This window comes from Microplitis mediator, chromosome 9 (assembly GCF_029852145.1).
Source record: "Microplitis mediator isolate UGA2020A chromosome 9, iyMicMedi2.1, whole genome shotgun sequence".
Taxonomy (NCBI): Eukaryota; Metazoa; Arthropoda; class Insecta; order Hymenoptera; family Braconidae; genus Microplitis; species Microplitis mediator.
In genome coordinates, this window is record NC_079977.1 from 14,133,456 (window position 1) to 14,158,984 (window position 25,529).

General features: G+C 30.0%; 3 protein-coding genes and 1 long non-coding RNA gene across 7 annotated transcripts; 3 read left to right on the top strand and 1 right to left on the bottom strand.

The window, feature by feature from the left end:
* Positions 1–157: 157 nt before the first annotated feature.
* LOC130675199 (uncharacterized) lies at positions 158–1,597 on the top strand. The gene is made up of 3 exons (XR_008991235.1): positions 158–402; positions 496–762; positions 1,368–1,597. It is a non-coding gene; the product is annotated as an uncharacterized LOC130675199 (long non-coding RNA).
* LOC130675196 (polymerase delta-interacting protein 2) lies at positions 1,307–14,782 on the bottom strand. Its single transcript, XM_057480738.1, has 6 exons — positions 14,532–14,782; positions 14,275–14,430; positions 3,753–3,852; positions 2,781–3,122; positions 2,516–2,721; positions 1,307–2,446 (listed from the first exon to the last, which is right to left on the bottom strand). Exons 1-6 carry the CDS (start codon positions 14,624–14,626, stop codon positions 2,338–2,340), a joined length of 1,008 nt encoding a protein of 335 aa, XP_057336721.1. The 5' UTR covers positions 14,627–14,782; the 3' UTR covers positions 1,307–2,337.
* Positions 14,783–17,572: 2,790 nt separating this feature from the next.
* On the top strand, positions 17,573–23,394 carry LOC130674584 (zinc finger protein 879-like). 4 transcript variants are annotated; one of them, XR_008991077.1, is made up of 5 exons: positions 17,573–17,854; positions 18,030–18,245; positions 18,315–18,461; positions 18,540–20,883; positions 21,069–23,394. XR_008991077.1 is itself a non-coding variant. In XM_057479949.1 (4 exons), exons 2-4 carry the CDS (start codon positions 18,108–18,110, stop codon positions 20,700–20,702), a joined length of 2,448 nt encoding a protein of 815 aa, XP_057335932.1. In that variant the 5' UTR covers positions 17,573–17,970; positions 18,030–18,107; the 3' UTR covers positions 20,703–23,394. The 4 variants fall into 4 exon arrangements, 3 of the variants coding, with proteins under 3 accessions (XP_057335932.1, XP_057335931.1, XP_057335929.1); XM_057479949.1 differs by having other exon boundaries at positions 17,573–17,970; positions 18,540–23,394; XM_057479948.1 differs by having other exon boundaries at positions 17,573–17,958; positions 18,540–23,394.
* On the top strand, positions 23,262–23,985 carry LOC130674585 (uncharacterized). The gene is made up of 3 exons (XM_057479950.1): positions 23,262–23,403; positions 23,490–23,653; positions 23,732–23,985. The coding sequence occupies exons 1-3, from the start codon at positions 23,355–23,357 to the stop codon at positions 23,819–23,821; spliced, it is 303 nt and encodes a 100-aa protein (XP_057335933.1). The 5' UTR covers positions 23,262–23,354; the 3' UTR covers positions 23,822–23,985.
* Positions 23,986–25,529: the final 1,544 nt, after the last annotated feature.

Sequence of the window (25,529 nt, forward strand, 5' to 3'; positions counted from 1 at the left end):
CCTAATAGCCACTTTAGCTTGAAATTGACAATAATTTGATGTTGAAATTACCTGAAATCTGCTGCTCGAATTTGCCGACAATTTCACAGCAAAAGTTGAAAAGAAAAATTTGCAGTTAATTTTTCATCAATTTAGTAAGCAACTTTATACATGAAAATGTCTACAATTTGACGGTAAAAAAATACTTAAAAATTTTTCAAGTCAAATTAAAAATAAATTGACATAAAATTTGCCTGAAAATTGACGACAACTTTTTTCTAGTTAACTTTTGAACTGAATTCGAATTCTAATTCGAGTAGTAAATTTACGTGAAATTGTAGAGGAAGTTGTATACAAATTGTCGTAAAAAACGGAAAAGTCCGAAGTTGACGGAGATTTGACGAAAAATTCAAGGAAACTTTTGTAAGTAAACTTTTGCTAAAGCCACCTGTGCTATTAGGGTATGGGATGAGTATATAAAATTGATTTATCTGAGAGTTTGAAATTTGTTATTAGGAACTGACACGGAGGCGTGGCTTAAAAAACATGTCGGACAGTAGCTTACACTTTTAAATGCGTAATCCATGTAGGAGTAGGGTAAATACATAAAATGTTATTAAATTTTGTAGACATATTATCTTGGACGGGTAAAAACCCAAAGCAAAAAAATATACATGATGCCGAACGAATTTTATATGTTGCCCTAATAGCCACACTCTAAATATAATTGCTTAGCAAGGTCTGCAGTGAAACATTTACGGCTAACTTAACGACAAGTTTCTGGTAAGCCTATGCTGGAATCGTCATGAATCTTCAATTGATGATTGAAGATGATTAAAAACGATTAAATTTTTAATCGTTTTAAATCTTCATGCAGGACCAGAAATTGCACCATTATTTTACGTTTAAGGGTCGGCAGTACTAAACGAATTTTCGAATTTCACTTTTCTAATTACGTTTTGAATTATTACGTCACACGAATGATGAAAACCTTCCGAAAAAGTTTGTCTTTCACATTTTTTCGGAAGCTATAAAAATTTCTGTAATAACAATTGATTAATAAATTAAAAGAAAAGTAAAATTCAAAAATTCGTTTAGTACGGCCTAGCCTTAAAAACGATTCATGAGACGTTTTAAAACTTTTAATCATCATGAATCATTTTTAATCGTAAAATAATAAATCGTCTTTTGACGCTAAATAAAATGTGAAAAACCATGACGATTATGACTATTAATGACGGTTAAATTTTTAATCGTTACAAATCGTCATTTTCTTATTAGGGCTATGGTTGGAACGACTATATGTCGTACTAAGCTTTAGTGAAAATGTTTCTTAAATTGTTTATTGACATACATTTTTATGTACGAATGTACTATATTATTTACAGAGATTAAGATACAGAAAATCAATTCATTTCGAATCAAGGACAATAGTCCCACTAATTTTATGATCGAATTTAGTAGGTAGCCATGTCCTATGGCCGACGTATAAGTACCGTAAAGTTGATGGGTAACCAATATTAATACCAAGATGTAAATTTGAAAATAACTAATAAAGAATCAGGTCTCTTTTTTCGATTTTTATTTAATTAATTAAATAAGATAATTCATTAATTAACTTCAATTGAATCATGTATTTTTATTCAGAGGATTTTATTTAGAGAATAACTCTAGCATGCTTAATGGAAAAGTACGAAATCTATATACAAATTTAATAAAATAACATACAACAATTACACATATAATTAACATAGGCATAGTTCCATATTTATAGGTCTAAAGCATGGATCTCAGAGTTTAAAGAATCAACACATTTGGACAAGTTATTTAAATACCTAACTCCTTCTTACATGATTTCAATGCATATTTTATAAAATGTTAGCGATTCCATTTCAAAGAGAAGGGTGCAACTTAAAATTAAAAAAATATATATTTTCTGTTCTTTCTAACATTTAACTGTAAAAGGCTGTTTTTACACCATCTTTGTTTACATTAAAGCATATATTTTTTTCTAAATTTCATGTTGTTCTCACTTTGTTTCGTCTACGCATTATTACAAGATAACTATTAGTTATTAATACTCAACTTTTGTATTTTATCTAATAAATTTACTCAAAGTATTTAAAAGAACACTTACTAGATTCTTTTGTATTTTGATGCAAACTTATCACATTACTATAGTTGGTGAAAATATTATTCAGAAAAAATATGACGGACATTTCAAATACACTCATTCTCATGAAAATAGGACGAACATACGATTTAATGCATATACTTTTACAATATTTTTTCCTCAGTTTAATTTGTAGAAGTAATAATTATCAATGAACTGAAACCCGTTTAATGGTAACCCGAATCTCATAATTCGGCGTTAGGCGATGATTCATCGACTTTAGACTCCAGTGAAAATGGTGGTATTCTACAGTCAAAAGTATATCCGTCTTCTCTTTCCATTCTGAATGTTCCCCTGCAAAAAATTGACGTACAATTAAATTTGAAGGCATTCATTGTTTTAAAATTACGTTATAATCATTACCACATATGGCCGCTAGGTGCTTGTAAACTGACATGGCTACTATATTGAAAAGCGGGTAATGTTTTTGACAATACTGGTTCTTGTCCAACAACTCCACGACCCCTTACTGTTTCCAATGTGCCAGATAAACTAAATATTCTCCAATGACGTTCTCGTAATTGTACACTAAGATCACCTAAATTTTCAAGTCTAATGCAGTAACGCCACTGAAATGGGTGAAATTAATTTATTTTTGCAACTATTGTTTATAATACAATTGACCTACCCAATAAACGGAAGTAGTTTGTGTTTCTCTGCAACCCATATAAAACGGAATAACAGTCACACGAATATTTTCAGTCATTTCTTTGTGAACATCTGATAACTCAAGCCATGGATGATTTTTTTCTTGCCAAGCTCGAAGTGTTTCTTGTGCAATAAAAGGCGGATCATTGTCAGGATTAAATGTTAAAAATTTATCAAAAAGTTCATGCTGTAAAGCTGTTTTGTCGTTTGTTGAATAAGGTAAAATATCTTCATGTGCAACATAGTCAAGCCCGGGGATCGCGTATAAGCTTCGACTACTTTCATTATTTCCTAAAAATGTTACGGCTTCAGTTTGCGCTCTCTACAATAAGATTAAAATTATTTTTATTGATATTCATTTAAGGCTGGGTCGCACCTAACGAAATCTCGACTTTAGATTCTAATTATTTATTCCCTCGCAGATTTGAATCACGGTGGAAACACGGTGGGTTTGTTCCATTTTACCACTGTGATTACGCGATGTATCCACCATGATTCCACGGTGGCTTTGCCACCGTGTATACACGGTGGCTTTGCCACCGTGTATACACGGTGTTTTCACTGTGATTACGCGGTGGATGCAGCGTGGAACCACGGTGGTGAAATAGCACAGAGCCACCGTGGAATCACGGTGGATACACCGCGTAATCACAGTGGATACACTGTGTATACCCGGTGGTGAAATGGAACAAACCCACCGTGTAACCACGGTGGATCCACGGTGTTTACACTTCCACGGTGTTTCCACCGTGATTCAAATCTGCGAGGGACTTAAATAATTATCATAACAGCAATTTTCTTAGCTTCCGACTAAAAGCAGAAGACGAACTTCCTCGGAAGATTTTCATCATCCGAGTCCCATAAATATTCAAGAAGTAATTAGAATTCTTAAATTCGAGATTTCGTTAGGTACGGCCGAGCCTTAATATGAATTGGTAATTTATGAACTCACAATAAAGGGACAATCGCGTTGATCGATTAGAACTTGGTAAAATGTATGGGTTTTTCCTTTTACTTCTTTACCTACACTATTTGGATTTGTTTCCTCAGTTCTAAAAAAATATATTGTTATTAAAAGTTATTCAATGTGTTATGCTGAATCGAATTTCATAGTCAGTAAGTTAACAACATATTAACTTTCTTCGAGCTCGAAAAAAGTTAGGTTTCGTATTAACTCTGGTGAAAATTTTTTGGAATTTTCTCTGAAAAACTCAGTTCTAAAAACTTTTTCAGAGTTTTTCAGAGAGAAGTCCGAAAAATTTCCACCGGGGAATCTCTGAGAAATTGAAAATAATAATTAAGGAGGTTCGACCAAATCTAATGTAAAAAGGATTGTCCAACTTTAAGATTTGAAACTTAATATACATTTAACCCTTCGTCACTCGCTCAAGGAGCGCGGCGCCGCCTTTTTTACAATTATGCAATTTTCTCATAATTACGGTGACGGATGACGTCGAAAAAATTAGAATGCTTGAATTAGACATTCTAAAAGAATTTCTAGCATTAGCCGCTCCTAAGAAATAAATTATTTTGTTAAAAAAAAATATTTTCATGGGAAAGAAATTGAAAAGCGGCGCGACGCCGCCCAGTGCGAGTTAGTAACCGGTAAATGTCCGCCGCGCGCTGCTGCCAACTTGTGTGTGGTAATATTCTCTTGTACGATATAGATATATAAATATTTAGGTTTGACATTTAGGTATTCTCTCTTAATAGAGATACATTTTTTATTATTAATTAAGAATAATTCTACGCGTAATAAGTATTTTGTCACAAACAAAATTATGTTATTTAAATATTAATTATTATATTTACAAATATATATTTATATTATATGTAATTTGTGTATAATATTCAAGAAGAATTTCGAGGTTATAACCACAACAGGTAATTGAATTTTATTTTGTTTTTAATTAATTTTGAGTTAAAATAATGAAAAAATTCTAGTAACAATAGAAGCATTATTAATAATTATAGAATTAATAATATTAACAATAATAATAATAATAATAATAATAATAATATCAACAATAAATAATTTATTAAAATACATTTGAGTAATAATTTTATGAGCAAGCGATTTTTTTAATAAAATTGTTGTTAAAAAAAATTTAATTTTAATTGAAACGGAGTAATTCCTAAAAAAAAAAAAAATTAAAAACAAAATGGAAAATCTATCTTTTATTTTTTGATTTCGATAAATTAATTATTAAAAAAAATTTCATTTAGATTATTTTTTATATATATTTAGCAATCTGAAAAATGTGGCAACAGCGCGCTTGATTTAACACGGCGGCGCAGCGCTCACCGCGCGAGTGACGAAGGATGAAAAAGTGATGCGGGTGACGAAGGGTTAAAGAAGTTCTTTATCTATGTATTCTCAAAATTTGAATATGATCCACCGTCTAGTTTTTTAGAAAAAAAGATTTAAAAATGACGTTTTTAAAGTTCTTATACGCAGACTCTTATGGCGGACAAGCTTCCGTCATGACAATTCGATTTATTTCATTAACCTTCCAAGTTTAAGAAATAAAAAACCACATGCCATAAACTTGAATATTTTTAGAATATGATAAGATTTTAACAATATAGTGTTACCGTTGTAATTATTTAAATAATTGAAGTTAAACTTTATTATTTAATCTCGTTCATCGACAGAGATACATATTATTGAAGGTTTGGCAACGTCGCGGAACCAGCTGAGAGAAAAAACATAAATAGAAATACATTAATAAGGGAGACGAGATTAGAAATAAATTTTTCCCGCTTTAATTTGAATACCGATGTGTAAGAAGTTAGAACGCGCTGTTTCCAAATCTTTTTATTTAATCATATGAGTTAAAAATAACCAAGTCATTTCATTACTTTCTTTAACTAAATAAGTAATAAATATTAATTTATGAATTCGTTATGTTATTATAAATTAAAATAATGAATTTTCATAGCTATTAGAAGAATTTAGCAAACGAAAAAATTCAAACACTACTTTGACTCACTAGTTTCGGTCAAACCTCCTTAATGAGAATTGTTTTTTAACATTTTGCTCACGATTATGATCAATAAATTCAATGTTTTTGGACAGAAATGAATAGAAATGGTCAAGGTGGAGAGTAACATGACAACATGAGCTTTGAATTAAACCAAAGCGTTAAGATATAAAGTATCTGAAAAAAAATCTTCGCCCTGCAAGCCAGTCCCCAAACTTCCCGCTATTTTCGAGCTCTTAGAGCTCGAAATCATTAGTATAAATACATTTTCGAGCTCGAAGAGCCTTTGTTTCCCTTTTTTATGAGCTTTTCAAGCTCAAAAGGGCAACGTTTTATGTTAAAGTTTAAAAATTTAGAATCCAAAATGATTAATGAGCGTTTTTTACATTTTTATTCACAATTATTTTCAATAATTAGCTCATAAATAAGTATTTACGTGATACGTCGTATCTATATCGTGTAAGTATATCATGATACGAGCGAACATGATGATTTTTAGGCTGTGACTTCCAATGACTTATATAAAGAAGAACATATTAGTTTCGAGTAATTTTGTTCAGTAATTATGAAGTTACCCTGTTCAGAAAATCTCATAGAATCCAATAGAATCTCATAAATTTCCATAGAGATTTGATGAGAATGAATGAGTTCTATGAGAAGTGCTATAGTTAAGTATAGAGCCTTATACATACAGCTAGAAGAATCTTTCGGATTTTTTAAGCAGGGTATTCAATGAAAAAAGCAGATATAGATTCTTGGCAGCAATCGAAAGCTTTTATCGAGTTCTGGAGCTGATTCAATTTTGGAATTAATCGATCCAACAGTTTTCAGAATATCCAAAAAAAAACGAAACAAAATATTTTTTTTCTTTCGTATTTCTTAAATATCTCAGAGTCTATTTGACTAAATGATCTAAAATTTTCTGAAAATTAAGTTCAGAAGGAATCTTTCGAATGCCGCAAGAACCATCTAAATCGGTTCATTCATTAAAAAGATATGAGAGGTTTACATCCACACACACACACACACATACTAACATCATTCTGAAAATGTCAAAATAGCATCCTAGCACCTTCAAACGTCGACATATGATGAAAACCCGATTTTTGAAAATCGGGGTGAAACCAATAACTTCTCGAATTTTCTGTAAATCGTCGATTTTCTCAGCGGGAAATTAAAAAATCGGTTTATCGGTTGACCCTGCGGGCCAGCCCCAAAACTTCCCGCTATTTCCGAGTTTTTTGAGCTCGAAAACATTGTTGTGTATATATTTTCGAGCTCTTCGACCTCGAAAATACTTTGGTATGCCGTTGTTTTCGAGAAAAAAAAACGTTTTTTACCATTTTTTTTCCAACGATATCTCTCAGACTGTTAAAGTGGCAATCGACGCGTTTCATTGAGTTCTAAAGCTGATCAGATTTTGGGATTGATTTATTTAGTCGTTTTTGAGATATTTCAAAAAAACTAAAAGAACACATTTTTTTAATTTCTTTCGACAACGGTTTCTCTTAAACAAATGAACCGATTTTAATGGTTGAGGTCGCATTCGACGCGGCTTATAAAGTTTAAGAGCTAATTAGATTTTGGAACCAATCTATTAAGCACATTACAAGTTATCAAAAAAAAACATTTTTAAAAAAATTTTATTTTTGGAATATCTTTCAACGCACCCTACCGTTCAAGCTCAATTTTTTACAGCTTTTAGATATTGACAAGCCGCGTCGAATGCCACCTTGACGATCAAAATCGGTTCGTCCGTTCAAAAGTTAAAGATATTTACATATGTACGTACATACATACATACATACATACACTCGGATATCATCTTGAAATTAGTCAGAGCTCGAAAATACTATAGTTAATACATTTTTAAGCTCTTCAAGCTCAAAAATACTAATGTCGCACCTTCCATTGCGAAAATTCAAATAATAAACAATAAAAAAAAAAAAAAATAGTGAAGTAAAACGTAATTTTTTTTATTTTATACCGCAATATTCTTGAAAATAATGAACCGATTTTGACGTTCAAAAAGTCATTTGATGCAGTATCTTGACCTCTAACCTTAATAAAAACTGTCACCATGTAGTTGAACAATTCGAATTTTACTATAAAAAAAATTCGTTTTCGAAATTCTTTCAACAACGATTGTTTTTGAACAAATTCACTGGTTTTGATGGTTGAGGCGGCATTCCACGTGGTTTGAAGAGCTTCAAATGGGTTCAATTGTTCAAAAGTTCTAGAATATTTACATACGTACACGGAAAGAAATTTCAAGTAAAATTTACGATGTTAACATCGTAATTTGTCCTATTGATTATCGCAGTGGACCTTTAAAATCATATTTATTACGATATAGCAGTGGAAATTTCATTTAAGAAATAATACTTCAGACAAATAATACGAAGTCTCAAGCTCTTTAGTATAAATTACGAAGTAAACTTTGAAGAGAAATTTTAAATCAAAGAATAAAATATGAATCGTTTGACAGTTGGATTGCAACCCGAGTACTTTCGAGTGTCAAATGTCCGACGCCTTGGTCCACTCGGCTGCCGAAGCGCCTACAAGTTTACGTCGTTTTTAAGATCCATATGAGCGATTTTAATAAACTTTCATAACTGACGAGAGCGCCTCTTACGGAAGACGTCGTTACTATTTAAAAAATACGACGTAAAATCGTTATTTTTATAATTTCCATCGTATTATAACAGATGCAGCACTGTAATATTTATTTTATTCAAAAGTAAATAGAAAGATAATTATAAGCATAAATATCGTTTTTGAATTGCAATTATTATTTTATTCTTTTTACAATGTTAAAATTGTAATTGGTGAAATGATTTTGAATCCTAAAAATCGTTGTTAAAGTTACGATGTTGAATAGTAAAGAATGTAACCTGCATAGTAAATTTTAAAATGAGACTCTTACACTGTTAAAAAAATTGATTGAATTTTCAAAACATTGTATATAACGCAATAAACACATACATTTGTGCTTGAAATTTCATTACTAATTTCATATAGAATTTAAAATACATGTTTTTGAATTTTCAAATTAGCACTTTGGATTTTCAAATACTTCTTTTTGAATTTTCAAATAAAAGTTTTTTAATATTCAAATACTTTTTTTTTAATATTCAAATACTTTTTTTTTGAATTTTCAAATACTCTTTTTTTAATTTTCAAATATTCTCTTTTTAATTTTTAAATATATGTATTTGAAAATCTGAAGCGTCTATTTGAAAATTCAAAAGCGTGTATTTTAAATTCTATACGATCGTTACAATGAAATTTCAAACACAATTCTATGTGTTTATTGCGTTATATACAATGTTTTGAAAATTCAAACAATTATTTTAACAGTGTATAACACATTTAATACTGTATCATCTTATCATTCATCACACTGTCAATGATGTTCAGTTCAGTCACAAGTTTTATTTACTTTATATTATTGAGGAAATAAAAACTTAACAATAATAAAGTCTGATGTACACCGCTCACATTACTCACACAGATATTATATATTTCACTACACACATCCTTGATTACTGAACGCGCAGCACGTCACGCGCAGAAATTTCATATACAAGCATTTGAATTTTCAAATAAGTATTATGAAATTTCAAATGGAATTATTAAAATTCAATATGTCTTAGAATTTTCAATACTTGGTTTGAAAATTTAAAAAACAAGTATAAATTTTAAGTACGTTTATTAAAATTCATATTTTTTATCTTAATTTTAAATACCAGCTTGATTATTAAATTACGTACATTAAATTTGAAGCTTTTTTCATTGAAAATACAATTCAAATATCTAGTTATGAAAATTCAATTCCTTTTGTATTGTAATTTTCAAATTATTTTTAACAGTGTAAGGAAGTTCCAGCATGAAACCACTTTTCGACAGATTCGGCTGAAATTTTTTTCACAGATTTAGAATACCTTTATTTGTGAATTCCAATAATTTCATAATTTTTGACCATTTAGATCGCGAGATATTTGAAGACAAAGTTCGCGATTTTGAGGGTCATGTCCCATTTAAAGTATGTAAAATGTCCGGTCTCTCCAACTATTTTTTATTACATTAAAAAATTCTCTCGACAGAATTGAAAAAAAAAAGTAGGAGAGTGTTGAAAAATGTTTTTAGAATAAGTTAAAAAAATAAAAGTAGCACCTCACCGTTTTGTTATCGAGATATAATAATTAAAAAAAATAATTTTCGATCCATTTCCAACCTGCTCACTTAACAAATTAAAGTGATCTGGCAACGCCGTGAGCAACGCTCTCTGAAATAGTGTAGAATAAAAAGCGGGAAATTCAAATCTTTCACGGTTTTAGTAAACAAAAATACATAAACACTCAAACCCATACGGAAAAAATATATATCCGGATATATATTTTTTTTGTATGGGAGCAACGTTGTCAGATCAATGAAACTAACAATATGTAATTGTATGTGTGAACGTCTGTGTGCCGAGGATTCTAAATTTTTGTCTATAGTAAAACTCTGACTAAAATTGATGCTAATGAAAGTATAGTCCACGATTACGATGTTAATATCGGAAATTTTAGATGAATTTTCTTTCCGTGTACGTACGTCCATACATACGAGGGGTAGGGAGGTCCTTATGAAGGTCGCTTTTAAATTTCAATTGTTACCCCCCCCCCTCCCTCAAACTCTCTCAAATAATTAAAGGAAAATCCCTGTAAAGTTGTCGCTCTTAATTTCAACATTAACCCGGCCCCCAAGACAGCGGAAGTTTTGAATGGAAAAGCACATGTATTTTTTTAAATTAAACTTTGAATATCGATATCTCTGGTAACAATTGATGAAAAAATTTGAAACTTGGCAAAAACTTAGTTACTCGTATAATGTTCGAACGGGTGTAATCGAAAAATTTTCAGACAATTATTTTCTTACTTCTAGACTCGAATGAATTTCTTTTATTTTTATCTTCCAAATTTTGCTGTTTGTCGACAATTTAAGAAATATTTGATTATTCTTGTTATTTATATGGGTTTTGTCTATAGTGTTGAAAACTAATGATTGAATTCAACTATTTTTTGAATTTCGAATCGAAAACTTTTTATATTAGATTAATTTATTTTTAAATGTTGTAGAATAAATATAAAATTACTCGCTTATTTTGTCTGTTATTACAGTATATTTATTAAAATATATTAGAACATATAATTTTTAATGAATAATTTCATATATTTATGACAAAATGTTTAGCTGTTTTGAAGCGTAAATTTTTCTTATGATCAAGAATCATTATACCAATTCCCCAACGCTTCAAAACAGCTTAGTCCGTTGTTACAGATGGAAAATTTTAATTTTCTATCCGAATCAATCCGAGTGAATATAAGATAACTATTTTCTATCCGCGTTGATACGATTATTCAGCTTGAGTTTTATAATCTTCTATCCGAAGCAATCCGACTCAATTGCACGACTCGTTCGTGCTTTACGATCGAAAATTTTTTTTTCGCCTCACTTCGGTAACTAATCAATTATTATACCCTTGTTAGTTTACGGAATTAAGATGGTTTGCATACTATTTTGAAGAAAATTTAATGGAGATTAATTCCATACTTTTCAAAAATTTATTTAGTTGAATAAAAACGGAAAAAACATCAAAAATAGTTTTAAAAAATTTCCTGTCCGTCAAGTACGAATCCCGTATACACGATAACTTGCGAAAAAATGCAGTAATTGAATCAAATTTTTTTTTTAAAAATTCTTTGAAATAATTGTAGGTCTCCTATTGCAAATGGCTAGGTAACTCAGTGTCGTTTAATTACAATTAATAAAAGAACAAAAAAGGCTGTATAACTATATCTATATATATCTATGTAAAATTAACATGGATGGTGATATATCTATACATTATACGTATATTTATTCCACCAGGGGCGCTTGCGCATTACCGTCCTGGAACAGCTGTTTTTTTTGCTAATTGGTAGGCCTGAATTTTTTCAATTCAATTTTTTTTTATTTTTGTTTTTATTTACGTTTATTTTTTTTTTGTTATTAATCGAGATATTTTGAATAAGTTCTTTTATAATTATAAAAAAATACTAATATAATAAAAAAAAAAAAAAAAAAAAACATGACAAGTTTCAATGAAAGAGAATTGTATATATTTTAAATTTATTCGCACTTCCCGCCATTTTTTTATTGTTATTTATTATTTCATAATATATGAGCATTACGAGTCGGGCACTTTTGGATTTTCCAAATTTTCGATAAATTTTTCTTACACGGAATAAAAGAAATGTTAAGATTCACTCGAATTATCAATACTTTTTATTGTTTCAAATATTACTGCGGCGCCCGGGTGTGATTTTGTTGTATACATATACATATACAGTCAAACCTGGATAAGTGAGAAAACTCTATAAGTGAGAGTAATAGCCAGGACCCGTCATTTTAAGCTCCCAAAACCTCTATTAGCGAGAAACAGAAACCTCTGTAAGAGAGAGTCGGTTTTCCCTCATGGACCTCCGTAAGTGAGACTGCTACTTATCTATAGCTCTATAGGCGACAGTCGAGCTTTATTTATTTATATTATTTAGGAGGAACTATAGCTACAATAAAAATACAGACATACATAAAAGATATACACACAGTAACAAATGACAAAACAAATTACAAATTTAACATCTGCAATTTTATCGAGCAACGAGGAATGGACTAAGCTTGTGTCTAACGAATCCAATATGTTAATGCCGAGCTTCGAAGATTTCGTTCAAATTGACGACGACGTAACTACCGCTGGAGAACAAACCGACAACGATATCGATAAGAATTGTGTGAACAACTGTATTGCTGGAAATGACAGTGAAGACGAGGCACAGATTCCGGAAACAGAAATAACGATCATTCCAATGAAGCTAGCTTAAAATGCGTTGGAGACGGTCCATCAGTACTTTGAATACGCGGCGGTTGTTGATCAAGCAATATTCGACAAAATTTATGAGTTAGAGAAAACATTCAAAATACAATAACAGAAACCCAAACGAAATTGACGGATTTTTTTAAGTGTAAATAAGTTCTAAATAAAATAAAATTACATAGTGCATGAATTTTTGTTTTGTTTTCGTAAGCATCTTGATGACTACCCTTATAAAGTACTTATATGTCGATATCTAATGAACGTGACATATACACACTATTAAAAATCTATATGTACATAATCAATTTTTTTGTTGATAATATGATTTAAACTAAATAACAAGTTAGATGACATTATATGATAATTAAAAGAGACCATAAAGAGGAAAAGTTTGTATGATTTCAGACACATTTTAGTACACTATATTATGATTTATCCGGAAAAAACAACATAACATGTTTTTTTTTTACTTTTCAACGCTGATTGCTTTTGAACTGATTAACCGATTTTGACGTTTGAGGTGGCAATCGGCGCGTTTTATTGAATTCTAGAGATGATAAAAATTTGGAATCGATCGGGTCAGTCGTTCCGAAAATATTTCGAAAAAACTGTTTTTCACCATTTCTTTCTCCCGCGATATCTTTCGAACACATTAACCGATTGAGATGGCTAAGGCGGCAATCGACGCGTTTTATCAAATTCTAGAGCTAATTAGATTTTGAAGTCGATCGTTCAAGTCGTTTCTGAGAAATCACTAAAAAACTAAAAAAAAAAAATTTGTTTTTTTTCGTAATTCGCCAATATTTTCGAGTCTACTTGATCAAATGATCTAAAATTCTCAGAAAAGTTGATGGCCAACAAGCTTTTTCGATTGCCGCCTTAACCAACCAAATCGATTCATTAGTTAAAAAGTTACAAAGAGTTTACATGCATACACACACACGTACATACACACACTCGGACATCATTCAGAAAATAGTCAGAATAGCTTCCTAAGACCTCAAAACGTCGACATCTGATGAAAACTCGATTTTCGAAAATCGGGGTGAAAACAATAACTTCCCGAATTTTTGAAAATTTACAATTTTCTTAGCGGGAAGTTAAAAAAATTAATTTCTCAGATAATTGATGGAATTATAAAATTGCAGTAATAAATTCTTGTTAAATCTTTTAGCCTAGATAAAATTTTTAATTTATTATAAAAATTATTAGCGATTAATTAATGAATAATAATGAGAAATCAACTTATCCTACATATCTTTATCAATAAATAAAATATTTAATACTAAGTAAAAGCATCGCATTTTTTTGTAAACATGAAGAAATCGATATTGTTTTTGGTGCTCACAAATATCATTTGACCCTAAGTTAAGAACTGGTTTAAAATTATAATTATCATCCTCTCTACTTAAACAAAAATAGATTCTCATAGCTGTATGTACAAAGTTGCTTACAGCACTTTCTCATAGAACTCATTCATTCTTTTAAAACCTATAAGAATTTATGAAAAAATATCGGATTTTATGAGATTTTATAAGCAGGGCTAATAACGTGAATTTTAGAAATATTTTATGAAATAAAATACGAACCCATTCTTTTTACTAGGTAAATCTCGATCATAAACTCGGGCAAGCCATGGAAACAAAATAACTCCACGATATCCAAATACTCGGTGCAATATTAATTGCCCAGTTTCATATTTCCCTTGCAATTTTGGAGTTTCTAATTTTCCTACTTCTGCCAATCTAAATAAAAAAAAATGTATGCAATACATGTAAATATGTATATGTAATTGATCCTTTTGCGTAAAATTAAATTTATTGTTAATTTATGAAACAATCAATACCTTATATATGTAGCATTTCTAATGTTTATTAAATTATTTTTCGCCTTCAACAAAATATGATGAAAATTATTTCGATGAAATTGCATAAAATTCATACTAAAAAATTAGTTTTTGATACAGGGCGAATAAAAAAAATTATTGTTATTTAATTTTTAAAACAATTACATGGTAACAAAATTAATTCAAGTTATTATTAATGATAAATATGTGCATAATACGCAATTACAGTCTATATATGTTTTTTATAATTAACACTTGAATTATATAGTGTAAATAAGAGCCACATCCTATAGCATTTTACAGTCGGAGGGCCATAAGTGCAACCCGGCTGCCTTAAGGCTGGGCCGCACCTAACGAAATCTCGAATTTAAGAATTCTAATTATTTATTAAATAATTATCATAACAGCAATTTTATTAGCTTTCGACTAAAAGCAGAAGACGAACTTCCTCGGAAGATTTTCATCATCCGAGTTCCATAAATATTCAAAAAGTAATTAGAATTGCTGTCAAATTGTGTGCAAATTCGGGCAGCAAATTTGAATGTCAAATTACTGTTAATTTCAAGCTAAAGAGGCTATCAGAACATCAGAAGGCATATTTTCGGTTAATTTTCTGTCAATTTACTTTTTATTTGACAGAAAGTTTGCGTCAGCTTTAGCAGTCAGGGGTGCCAAATACTTGTCCTTGTTATGTCCTGGGAGGTTACTAAGATCGGAGCTGACGCCACCTTCTGGACAGTGGGCAGTTCGTTGTCACGCGGGACCAATTTTGAATTTGAAAACAGTGATAAATTTATTGTTGACTATGATGATGATGATTATGATTATTATTTAATGAAATAACGAAATTTTGGATAAGGATAGATGTAATTGATAAAATAACTTTTATCTGAAGACTGAGTTTTATTATAAAGTGTAGATAAGATTTGATCAGTAATAACAGTTGTGCTCGTCAATAGTTCTCGGAGAGAAGTAAAGTTACATCAAACGGCAGAAAGATCTCTGACTCTCCACTCTTCGACTTCTCCCACCATTCTCATACTCATACACATACTTATGCAATATATGTACTTATACATATCAACGTTCTTTCTAATTAATACTTAGACACGGTTTTTGCGTAATCATAAGAAAAAGACAAAATTTTTCTAAATTTTTTGGTTTTGTTTTTTAGGTCTACGGGGCCGGGAAAAATTTTTTCAAAAAAACGAATTCATGGCTCGTTTAGGAAATTTATTCAGCTACAATTTGCTTTTTTTTGTTTCTCTGTACGAAAATTTGCTGCTGAGATATTACAAGTTTTGTTCCATAATTTGTGTAATCATTACCAAAATGAAAAAATTAATTTTTTTTGGATTTTCTTTCATTTTTGCGTTAGTTATTCAGTACATGTAAGGTAAAGAGGAAAAAAAAAATTTTTTTCCAAAAAACGAGACCAAACAAGAATTATTTTACATGTTTTTTTTTTATGTTTTATTCGGGGGGTTATTTTTTTTTTCGTTTTTCGGAAAAAAATTTTTTTTTCCTCTTCACCTTACATGTACTGAATAACTAACGCAAAAATGAAAGAAAATCCAAAAAAAATTAATTTTTTCATTTTGGTAATGATTACACAAATTAAGGAACAAAACTTGTTCCTTTAATTGTTTTGCAAAACTTTGAGCAATCGGTCCGGACAAACGGTTCAATGGATCAATCTGAAAATTTCCAGGGTTTTTGGGGTTACATTAAGCTGTCAAATTACCTGGCAACATTATTTTTTTTATCAATATTTGCAGAGTAGCGATGAGTTGACTAAATAACCAGAAAATGGCCATTTTTTGTGGGTTTTTCAAATGGATATCAAGGATGAAAAAAAATTTTTTTTTGAAAAAATCGAAAATGGAGCTTGTAGGGAATTTATTCAAGTTTATTAAACTGCCCTTTAAATTACTGTGTGACCATTACTTGCTGAGATATCAATAATCAAAGACAAAAGGATCCTTTTTCATTTGAAGGCTGATATCTCAGCAGCAAATTGTCGTACAGAGAAACAAAAAGAAGCAAATTGTAGCTGAATAAATTTCCTAAACGAGCCATGAATTCGTCTTTTTGAAAAAATTTTTCCCGGCCCCGTAGACCTAAAAAACAAAACCAAAAAATTTAGAAAAATTTTGTCTCGGCCTTTTTTTTATGATTCCGCAAAAACCGTGTCTCAAACAAATATTTTGCTGAAAGATCTTTAAACTAGAGATTTCAAGCTTCAATTTGCTTCTTTAATTTTTTCGATACGATCATTTTTCACGAAAATACAGCCTTCCAAAAATCACTAAAAAATTTATAAAATTTTCTTGCTCCTTTAATTTTTTGGATAAGTGTATATTTAATTATTTAATACGATTGACATTATTATTTATCATGAAACACCATTATAACTATTCTAATGCTATATTTCTATATTTCTATTAATTTATTAATTATACGAGTCACTCTTTATTTAATATGTATATATATTAACAATAATAGTTGAGTTCTTGTGATATGATTTTCATTTATAAGTAACATTTATTTATTAAATATATCTTTTTCTTATTTGTTTATAGGGTATGCATTTGTTTATAACCATATTTACTGTTAACTATAGAACAAGGGCCTATTCATGATTTTTATACGTGTGTTTTGTTTAGGTTTTAAGTATCGGGTGACAGGAAACGTTCCAAAACCACTCAAACCGTATTCATATTTCTCTGAATACGAAATAAAGATTTATTTATCTTTTTATTTAAAGTTTCTTATAATAAAAACATATAATTTAATAAGTATGTGCCACGACGATTTATTATTTAAATTATTGACTAAATATTGATAAGACGCAATAAGTGTTATAAGATATTAATATATAATTTCAAATGAAATTTAAATGCGCGCCTATTTATGGATCTCAAGTTCACTAATTAATCAACAGGTAGAGGCACCTGAGGCCACTGAGGACATAACATCCTAAAAGCTAGTTACTTTCAGTGTTAAAGAATACCAATCAGTAAGCTTGATCCCAAATTCCGATTGTAACTATAACTGTCATCTAACAGTCAAGGGTGGTTGCTCTATTAGAATTTGGATTTACGACTTATTTGATTTCTCCGAGTTACTGCAGTGAAATTCTGGCGGTCTATACAACTGAGCAAATTTGTCACTAATGAGAGTGAATGAGAGAGCACTCTGAAACTGAACAGTAGCTCACAACGCATGGCGGAGAAATACGACAAAAATTTCAGGACAGATGAGAACCGTAAATACTCGAATCATTACATATGTATTATATTGGTCCGAGTATACTGACACATGTAAGAAATAGTATATTCTCATTTTAGCATTTGAAAATTGATGCTTTATTTCAGTTTTAAATATTTTTTTCGATTATTATTGATTGTGTAAAGGTTTTGAATTGGTATGCTTTTACGTACGTAAAACGTAAATGCTTGTTATAAATTACATAAATGATATGTTATAAATTTTTAGCTAACATTCATGCCTCTGTAAAAAAAAATTTCTGTCAAGTAATCAAGTGTTATCGAAAAGAACAGAATTGTTAATAAAATGACAGAAAAATGTCATGAAATTAATATGGATAACAGGTGTCGTATTTGTTTAAATGACGGAAACAGTATGATGGATATCTTTATACCCGAAATATTAATGAAAATAAAAGAATTTACAGCGTCAATATCTATTATCGTAAGTTTTATTTATAGTAATATGTATTAACACTACTTTACTTTAAAATCTAATTCTTAAATGTTGTAGATCGATGACAATGATAATTTACCAAAAAACATTTGTCACATTTGTCTCTATAAATTAGATATGTGTCATGAGTTTAAACAACAATTATTAAATTCAAACAAATTATTGAAAAATTTATTAAAGCGTCGTGATTTGTCTAACGCTGAGGTAATTATTTTTCAACTTCTCGCTGAAATATTTTATTAGCCAAAAACTTTCCGATTACTTTTTTTTTTTTTTTTTTAGAAAAATACTGTTGTAATCAATAGTAATGACGGTGAAGACCTGATAAGTGACCGTGATCTAACACAATTGGGCAATGCATTACCACAAATCGATTGCCACCCACTTGAAGCATCTACATCTGCGGTTACAAACAACGAAAACCTTGAAACCGAGACTCAGTCCGTATTTGCATCGACAGTGATGAAAAATAAAGTAGGAAATTCTTCCGAAGGACAACAAACAAAATTGTCACCAATGAAAACTCGACAGCTCGGCGTACGACGTACTAATGAACAACGAATGGCATCAACTCAACGTTGGGTAGCTAGAAAGCGAGCATTATTAGCTGCTACTGGTGAAAATGATTCTGATACAGATTCTATAAATTCTGATGCAACGTTGAAATTATTGCCGTTAAAGAGACCGCGTAAATCTCTTCATTACATTGACAATGAAAATAATCAGTTTAAATCGCAATCTGTGCAGTCTGAATTAGTGATGGGTGATGCTATATTTGTTGTAACATCAACATTATGCTTATCTGAATCACCATATTTTAATCAGTTTTCAAATAATATGAAATTATCGTTAAGTCGTAAAAATAATATTGTAACTCATGAACAACAAAACATGGACATTATAAATGCTCTGCAACTTCGTCGCATTAACTCATCAAATAAAGATTTAATGTATGATAGAAAATTTCTAGAGCGATGTTTGAATATTGAAGTTGAAGGTACTGAATTAGAAACACTACAACGTATACAGTTTGAACTAGCATCATTCGTCGAAAGTGATATAAAAAAGAAATTGATTGATGAAGATGATCTTTGTGAAAAGACTGATAAAACAGATATTAAACCACAAGATTCACTTCAATCTTTAGAAGAACAGTTGAAAATGATTGTTGAGAAAGCTATTAAAAAAAATTTAAATAGATCTCAAGGAATTAAATGTACGAAAATGAATCAAACTACTGAATTTCATAGCAATAAAACATTTTCTGCCGCATTTATTAAAGCTGCCATGAATTCACAAATTTTCCAACCAAAAGTTGTCTTGAATCGCCTTGATTTAAAATTTATATCTTTTGTAGAAAACAATAAAAACATGTACAAGTTGACAAAACAACCGTTAACAGATTTTAGTTGTTTCGAAAATCAAGTATCCAACAATAAGAGTAATAACCGTAACTATGAATCCAACGCTGAAATATTAAAAACTCACAACAGAAGTATGAAAAAATTGCAAAGACATAATAGTGAAGTAACAAATCTACGTAACGATAATTTACTCGAAAAAAGACATATTTGTGGAGCTTGTGGTATGTCATTTAATAGTAAATTACAAGTAGAAGAGCATTTTATTGTTCATAAAAAAAAACAAATGCTATTACAAAAATCTAAGAAAAAAATGATGCGGTGTAAAAAATGTCATCAAATTGTAGAAGCTGATTTCGTTAAAACACACATTTGTGAGTCATTACTATCTAAACATTATTTCAAATGTCATAAATGTAATACTATATTTCGTACTAAAGACTTATTGTTAGAGCATCAAAAAGTTTATCAAACTAATTCAAAAGTTATGAATGTTTCGAATGTTGCATTAAAAAGTCCTTATTCATGTTTTATTTGTGACAAAAAATTTACAAATGATGACTTATTAAAAGAACATTTGCAAAATCATTGTAACGACGTCAATGAAGAACATAATACTATTGGTAATGATGAAAAATTGTATCAATGTGCTATTTGTGGTCATGCGTTAGATACAGAAGAGAAACTAGAAAATCATGTTGAACAACATTTATTTGATGATGCAGATGATAACCCAAGTTTAATAACTATAGTTCAAACTAGTAACAAAAAAAATTCAAGTAAAATTCAACCTGATGTAATACATTCATGTTTTCAGTGTGGTGAAAAATTTGACACAAATGTAAAATTAGCATTGCATATGCAAGTACACGAAGAAGAAGAGGCAATTATTAAATGGCAACAGGATGGTTTTCAAACGCAAAATAATTATTACACATGCACTATTTGTGACAATCCTTTCTATAATAAACAAGAGTTGGATGATCATTTAAATCTTCACAATAATGCTTCATGTACTTGTATACTATGTGATCGACCTTTTTTGACTTTGGCTGAACTCCAAAGTCATGTTGATACTCACTAATTTTGTAAGAGTTTATTTATATAAAAATTACTGTTATTTCAGTATACTTTCATACTTATTTGATTGATCAATGTATAGTATGTTACTGTTTTGTTGACACTGAAAATAAAATGTTAATTAAAAATTAACTATGGATTAGTAGTAGGAAATAAACCAATAGAATTGAAAATTCCATGCAAAGGTATAAGTTTACGAATGCAATCATTTTTTTTTATTAAGTTATTGAGTGTATTGAGAATCATTACAAATTTCGTAATAGTTTGATTTCTACATTTAAGATTTTACAGTTTGATATTTTCATTCTTTGGTAATCGTATAGAATTCACGTTCGACCTGATTTTAACCAGCATAAATCCAATTTTGTAGATATTGCTTTGAAACAAGGTCTTTCAACAAGTACACTCCAACTTCGTTATGAAATTAAATCGGCACGGTAGGAGAAAGATTTTCGAGAATTCGGTTCTGTCACTATCAGACCCTGCTATAAGACTATCGATGTTTTGTTTTGTAAAAAAGCGATTTTGGGGAGGTAATTTCAATAAAAACAAAAAAAAATAAGTGTACGTGTACTCATGTACGTGCGTTAGAAGTTATACTTCTTTGACGAAGTTAAAAAATACTTTTTTATTTGCATACAAATAATTCATTACAACAAAATGATGAAAAATTGAAGTGACATCCCTGATTACAAGAAACGATTCAAAACAATCCAAAACGATTCAATTTTACTACGTACTATATAGACATGCATTCGTCAACGAGTGAATCATTTTGTTTAATGAGGGATCGTAAATACAGTTGATACGATTCAAATTCTATCAAATAATTAAACTGTAAAATCATTTGATAGTTGTAAATGATGGTGGTAAAAATTTTGTCACAAACTTTTTCAACCGCTCTGATATAATTAAGATTAATCGTCCGTATTTATTATTTATTGATATTATAAATTATCATATTAGATGGTGAAAGTTTTTTCTAATTAATTATTTATTAAATAATATTGTAATTTATAATATCAATAAATAATACGGAGAGACGGTTAACCTCAATTATGTTGAAACACTTAAAAAATTTAAGTAACAAATTTTTGACCTTCATATTCACAGATATTGAATGATTCCAATGATTTTCTCCAATATTCATTATCAATCACTACTGTATATAATCAATAACCACATATATAATTTGTATTTGTATTGAAATAAAACGTGTTGCGTATTTAAATACACGTAAATAAATAGTATTTGCCGCTCAAACAAGTGAATGGTCCACTACTAGTGCAGCCAGACAGGGTTGGGAATTGACACGAGGCGCAGTTTAAAAATATGTCGGGCAATAGCTTACACTTATAAATGCGTAACCCATGTGATAGTAGCGTAAATAAATGAACAGCCAAAACAAAAAAATGTATATGTTGTCTTTGTGTACAAACGTCTCATATGAAAGAAAACCCCATGAAATTAATGCGAAAATCTAAAAAATTACAGAATAATAAAAATATTATTATAATTAATATTCAATTACTTGAAAAAACATTAATGTTTCAAGTTTTTAAGATTTAGGTTAAACTTTACAAACTTATCTAGAAATATATAATTGTCTTTTTTTTAAATGTAAGGAGCAAATATTCATTTAAGGAGTAATTTTGTTTATTTTTAATAACTTTTTCCACGCATTTAATTTATCAACTTTTTCCAAATTATCAAAAAAATTTTCTAATAACACTAAACGATTACCAGCCTCCGGAAGTATATAGAAAACGGCGTTTAAATTTTTATTTGCTTTACTTCGTAATATTTTTTCTAGTCAACTTTTGAAGTGAATTTGCATTCTAATTCGGGTAGTAATTTTACGTCAAATTGTATAGCAAGTTGTAGATAAATTGTCGTCAAAAACGGAAAAGTCCGAAGTTGACGGAAATTTGACGAATAATTTAAGGAAAGTTTTGTGAGTAACCCTGATAGCCACCTTAACCGTAAGTTAACTGCAAGCTACTGCTGTATTCTAAAGGCAACTTCAAGGAAAGTGTTCGAGAGCAAGCAGTTATCTTCAAGTTGACAATAAATTGTCTGTAAGCTTGAATTCAATTTAACAAGTGTTATATTACTGTCAGACAATAACGTTAAGTTGAATGAAAGTTTCACTTCAAATTGACGGCAAGTTTTTCTGTCAAATTACATTCAGATGACGGCAGTAGATTTGCATCAACTTGCACGCAAGTCTTTTCCAGCCAAGGCTTGCCGGAAACTTGTCGTTAAGTTAGCCGAAAATGTTTCACTGCAGAACTTGCGAAGTAATTGTATTTAGAGTGTGGCTATCAGGGAAACTTTTGCTAAAGCAAACTGTGCTATTAGGGGAGTTTTATAATTCTATGACTAATTTTCTAATGCACATGCGCAATGCTGCCAGATCGTGAGATATCTTTGCCCCCTCCCAGCATTAGACGACATGCTATTTCTCCACGGGAAGGGGAAAAAATATCCCACAACTGGCTGTCCTGCACAAGAGTGGTGGAAAGTCATTTTCTTGCTGCGGCAACCGTAACATCGATTTTTATAATTAAACTTAACCAACAAGTTACTCCATTATCTTAGTACAACGATTTATAAAGTTATCTAATCTCTTTGAGTTGTCCAATTTAAATTATTCATGATGTTGTCTCGATTATTACGACCAGTTGGTCGCATAACACAAAAGAGTGAGTTATTCTTCACAATTACTAGTAACTAGCGTTACGTAACAACATTTATTTATTTGTGTTAAAAATTATCTGTTCTCAACAAGGTGTCCGTACGTACCATCAAGAGACAAAGCCATTCAAGTATGCAAATATGGATGAATTACCTGTACCATCGGGATCATGGCAAGAACTTTATGATCAAAATCAACGGAGATATAATTTAACACTCGCTGCTGGAATTGTTATATTTATTACTACATTCACAATTGTATGAATGACTCAGTTTAAAATATAGTTATAGTTTTTTTTTTTTTTTTTTTTAATGACATCAAACTTTTTGTTCTAGGCTAAAACGAGTGGCGCGCTTTACCTTAATGCAGGACCTCCGGCTGGAGTAGATTACCCCAAAAATGATTACAGTGGATCAGATTCTTAAGTATACAAAAGTTTCCTAGTATTTAAAAGTGTAAAAAATAAACCATTTACTTATTATCTTATGTATTTGAATTATAATAACTATACTGTCATTGGTGATAAATAAATTGAAGGTAAGAGCAATCACTGATTGTGATTCACTATAATGAAAAAGCCATAACCTAATTTTTCGTTCTTCATTCACCAACCAAAGAATAATTTTTCCATCAATTATTATTATGTGACATAACAATAAGTGAGTTTAACGATATCTTCCACCGCGATTTTCTCGAAGCACTTTTTTGTACTGGCCAGTTAAGCTTCGATAACTAATAGACTAATTTCAATAATAAAGGGATTATTTTTATTTATTTATCGATATAAATGCTATATTCCGGAGTATGATTTTTGAGATAAACTAAAAGCTTCCTTATTAATAGATTTCATAGTAATCTATCTATTGCATTAGTCCTTATGGTAAAATTTTCAAAGAATTTTGGCATTGTCTATCATAATTCGTCAAGTAGATTTCAAAAAAACTGTTAGTTAAAAAGTTTATACGCGTACATCTATATATGTAATATAATGTGCCTTGTGGAGGCGATAGCACTCGCAATTTTAAACGGATCTTAATGAAACTTGGCACACTTATTCTATGAACGACTATCTCGGTTTAGTTAGAAGATAAGCAAAATCAGTCGACTGGTTTAGAAATGGTGGAATTTAAATTTCCAAAAATAACGAAAAATGCTACTTGTGTGGCTTTTTTCGTGAATAAATCTTCAACAGACACATTTAGTTTTATTGGGCGAAGGAACGCTAAAGCTAATGAAATAAACTATATTTTATTTTTTGTTGTAGTTTTTTCAATTTTAATAAAGTTTCAAGATTAGTTTTTTTGTTATACCGAATATATTATTATATCTTTAAAAGCTTTTGATGGATGATACTGAAATTTTATATAATTATTATTTAGGCAATCATCTTGATCAAGTTCAAAAATTTAAAAAGGTGGTTAAGCATTTGGGAAATGATGGCACTATGAAATTTTCAAATTAACGTCAGTATTTAATTTTTTCATTTGAAAGAAAACAAAATCTGTTACTTTCAGCATCATCAGTCATTGGTTGATCTATTGATTGAATTTATGATAGTAAAGAATTGCAAATCTTGTCATGACTGTAGCCTAAAATAATTTTTATTCCGTTTCAATGTTATTGCTATCAGCTGATACAGATTTCAACCCTTACCAATTGCCTTGATAGCCACCTTAACTGCAAGTTAACTTCCCTAATAGCACAGTTTGCTTTAGCAAAAGTTTACTTTACAAAAGTTTCCTAGAATTTTTCGTCAAATGTCCGTCAACTTCGGAGTTTTCCGTTTTTGACGACAATTTATACACAACTTGCTATACAATTTGACCTGAATTGGAATGCAAATTCACTTCAAAAGTTGAATAGAAAAATTTTTCGTCAATTTTCAGGCAAATTTTTACATCAATTTATTGTTAATTACCCTGATAGCCAGAGTTTCTGATCAGAAAGTTGGTGTACGTGAGTTGCGACCAACTTGATGACAAGTTGTCGACAACTTTTAGCTTGTGTAGCTGTTGACTACAAGTTGGCGACAATCTACTGCCGCAACCTGTCGCCAAGTTTTTGAACAACTTGCAGTTAACTTGTAGGCAACAGTTACACGAACTGAAAGTTGTCGACAACTTATGGAAGTGC

Coding starts and splice junctions, on each gene's coding strand:
- LOC130674584 (XM_057479949.1), top strand. CDS start 18,108: ATGACAGAAAAATGTCATGAAATTAATATGGATAACAGGTGTCGTATT. Junction 18,246..18,314: donor CAGCGTCAATATCTATTATC/GTAAGTTTTATT, acceptor TAAATGTTGTAG/ATCGATGACAATGATAATTT. Junction 18,462..18,539: donor GTGATTTGTCTAACGCTGAG/GTAATTATTTTT, acceptor TTTTTTTTTTAG/AAAAATACTGTTGTAATCAA.
- LOC130674585 (XM_057479950.1), top strand. CDS start 23,355: ATGATGTTGTCTCGATTATTACGACCAGTTGGTCGCATAACACAAAAG. Junction 23,404..23,489: donor TGGTCGCATAACACAAAAGA/GTGAGTTATTCT, acceptor GTTCTCAACAAG/GTGTCCGTACGTACCATCAA. Junction 23,654..23,731: donor TTATTACTACATTCACAATT/GTATGAATGACT, acceptor TTTTTGTTCTAG/GCTAAAACGAGTGGCGCGCT.
- LOC130675196 (XM_057480738.1), bottom strand. CDS start 14,626: ATGAATTTTATGCAATTTCATCGAAATAATTTTCATCATATTTTGTTG. Junction 2,722..2,780: donor AAACTACTTCCGTTTATTGG/GTAGGTCAATTG, acceptor CACCCATTTCAG/TGGCGTTACTGCATTAGACT. Junction 2,447..2,515: donor GCACCTAGCGGCCATATGTG/GTAATGATTATA, acceptor AATTTTTTGCAG/GGGAACATTCAGAATGGAAA.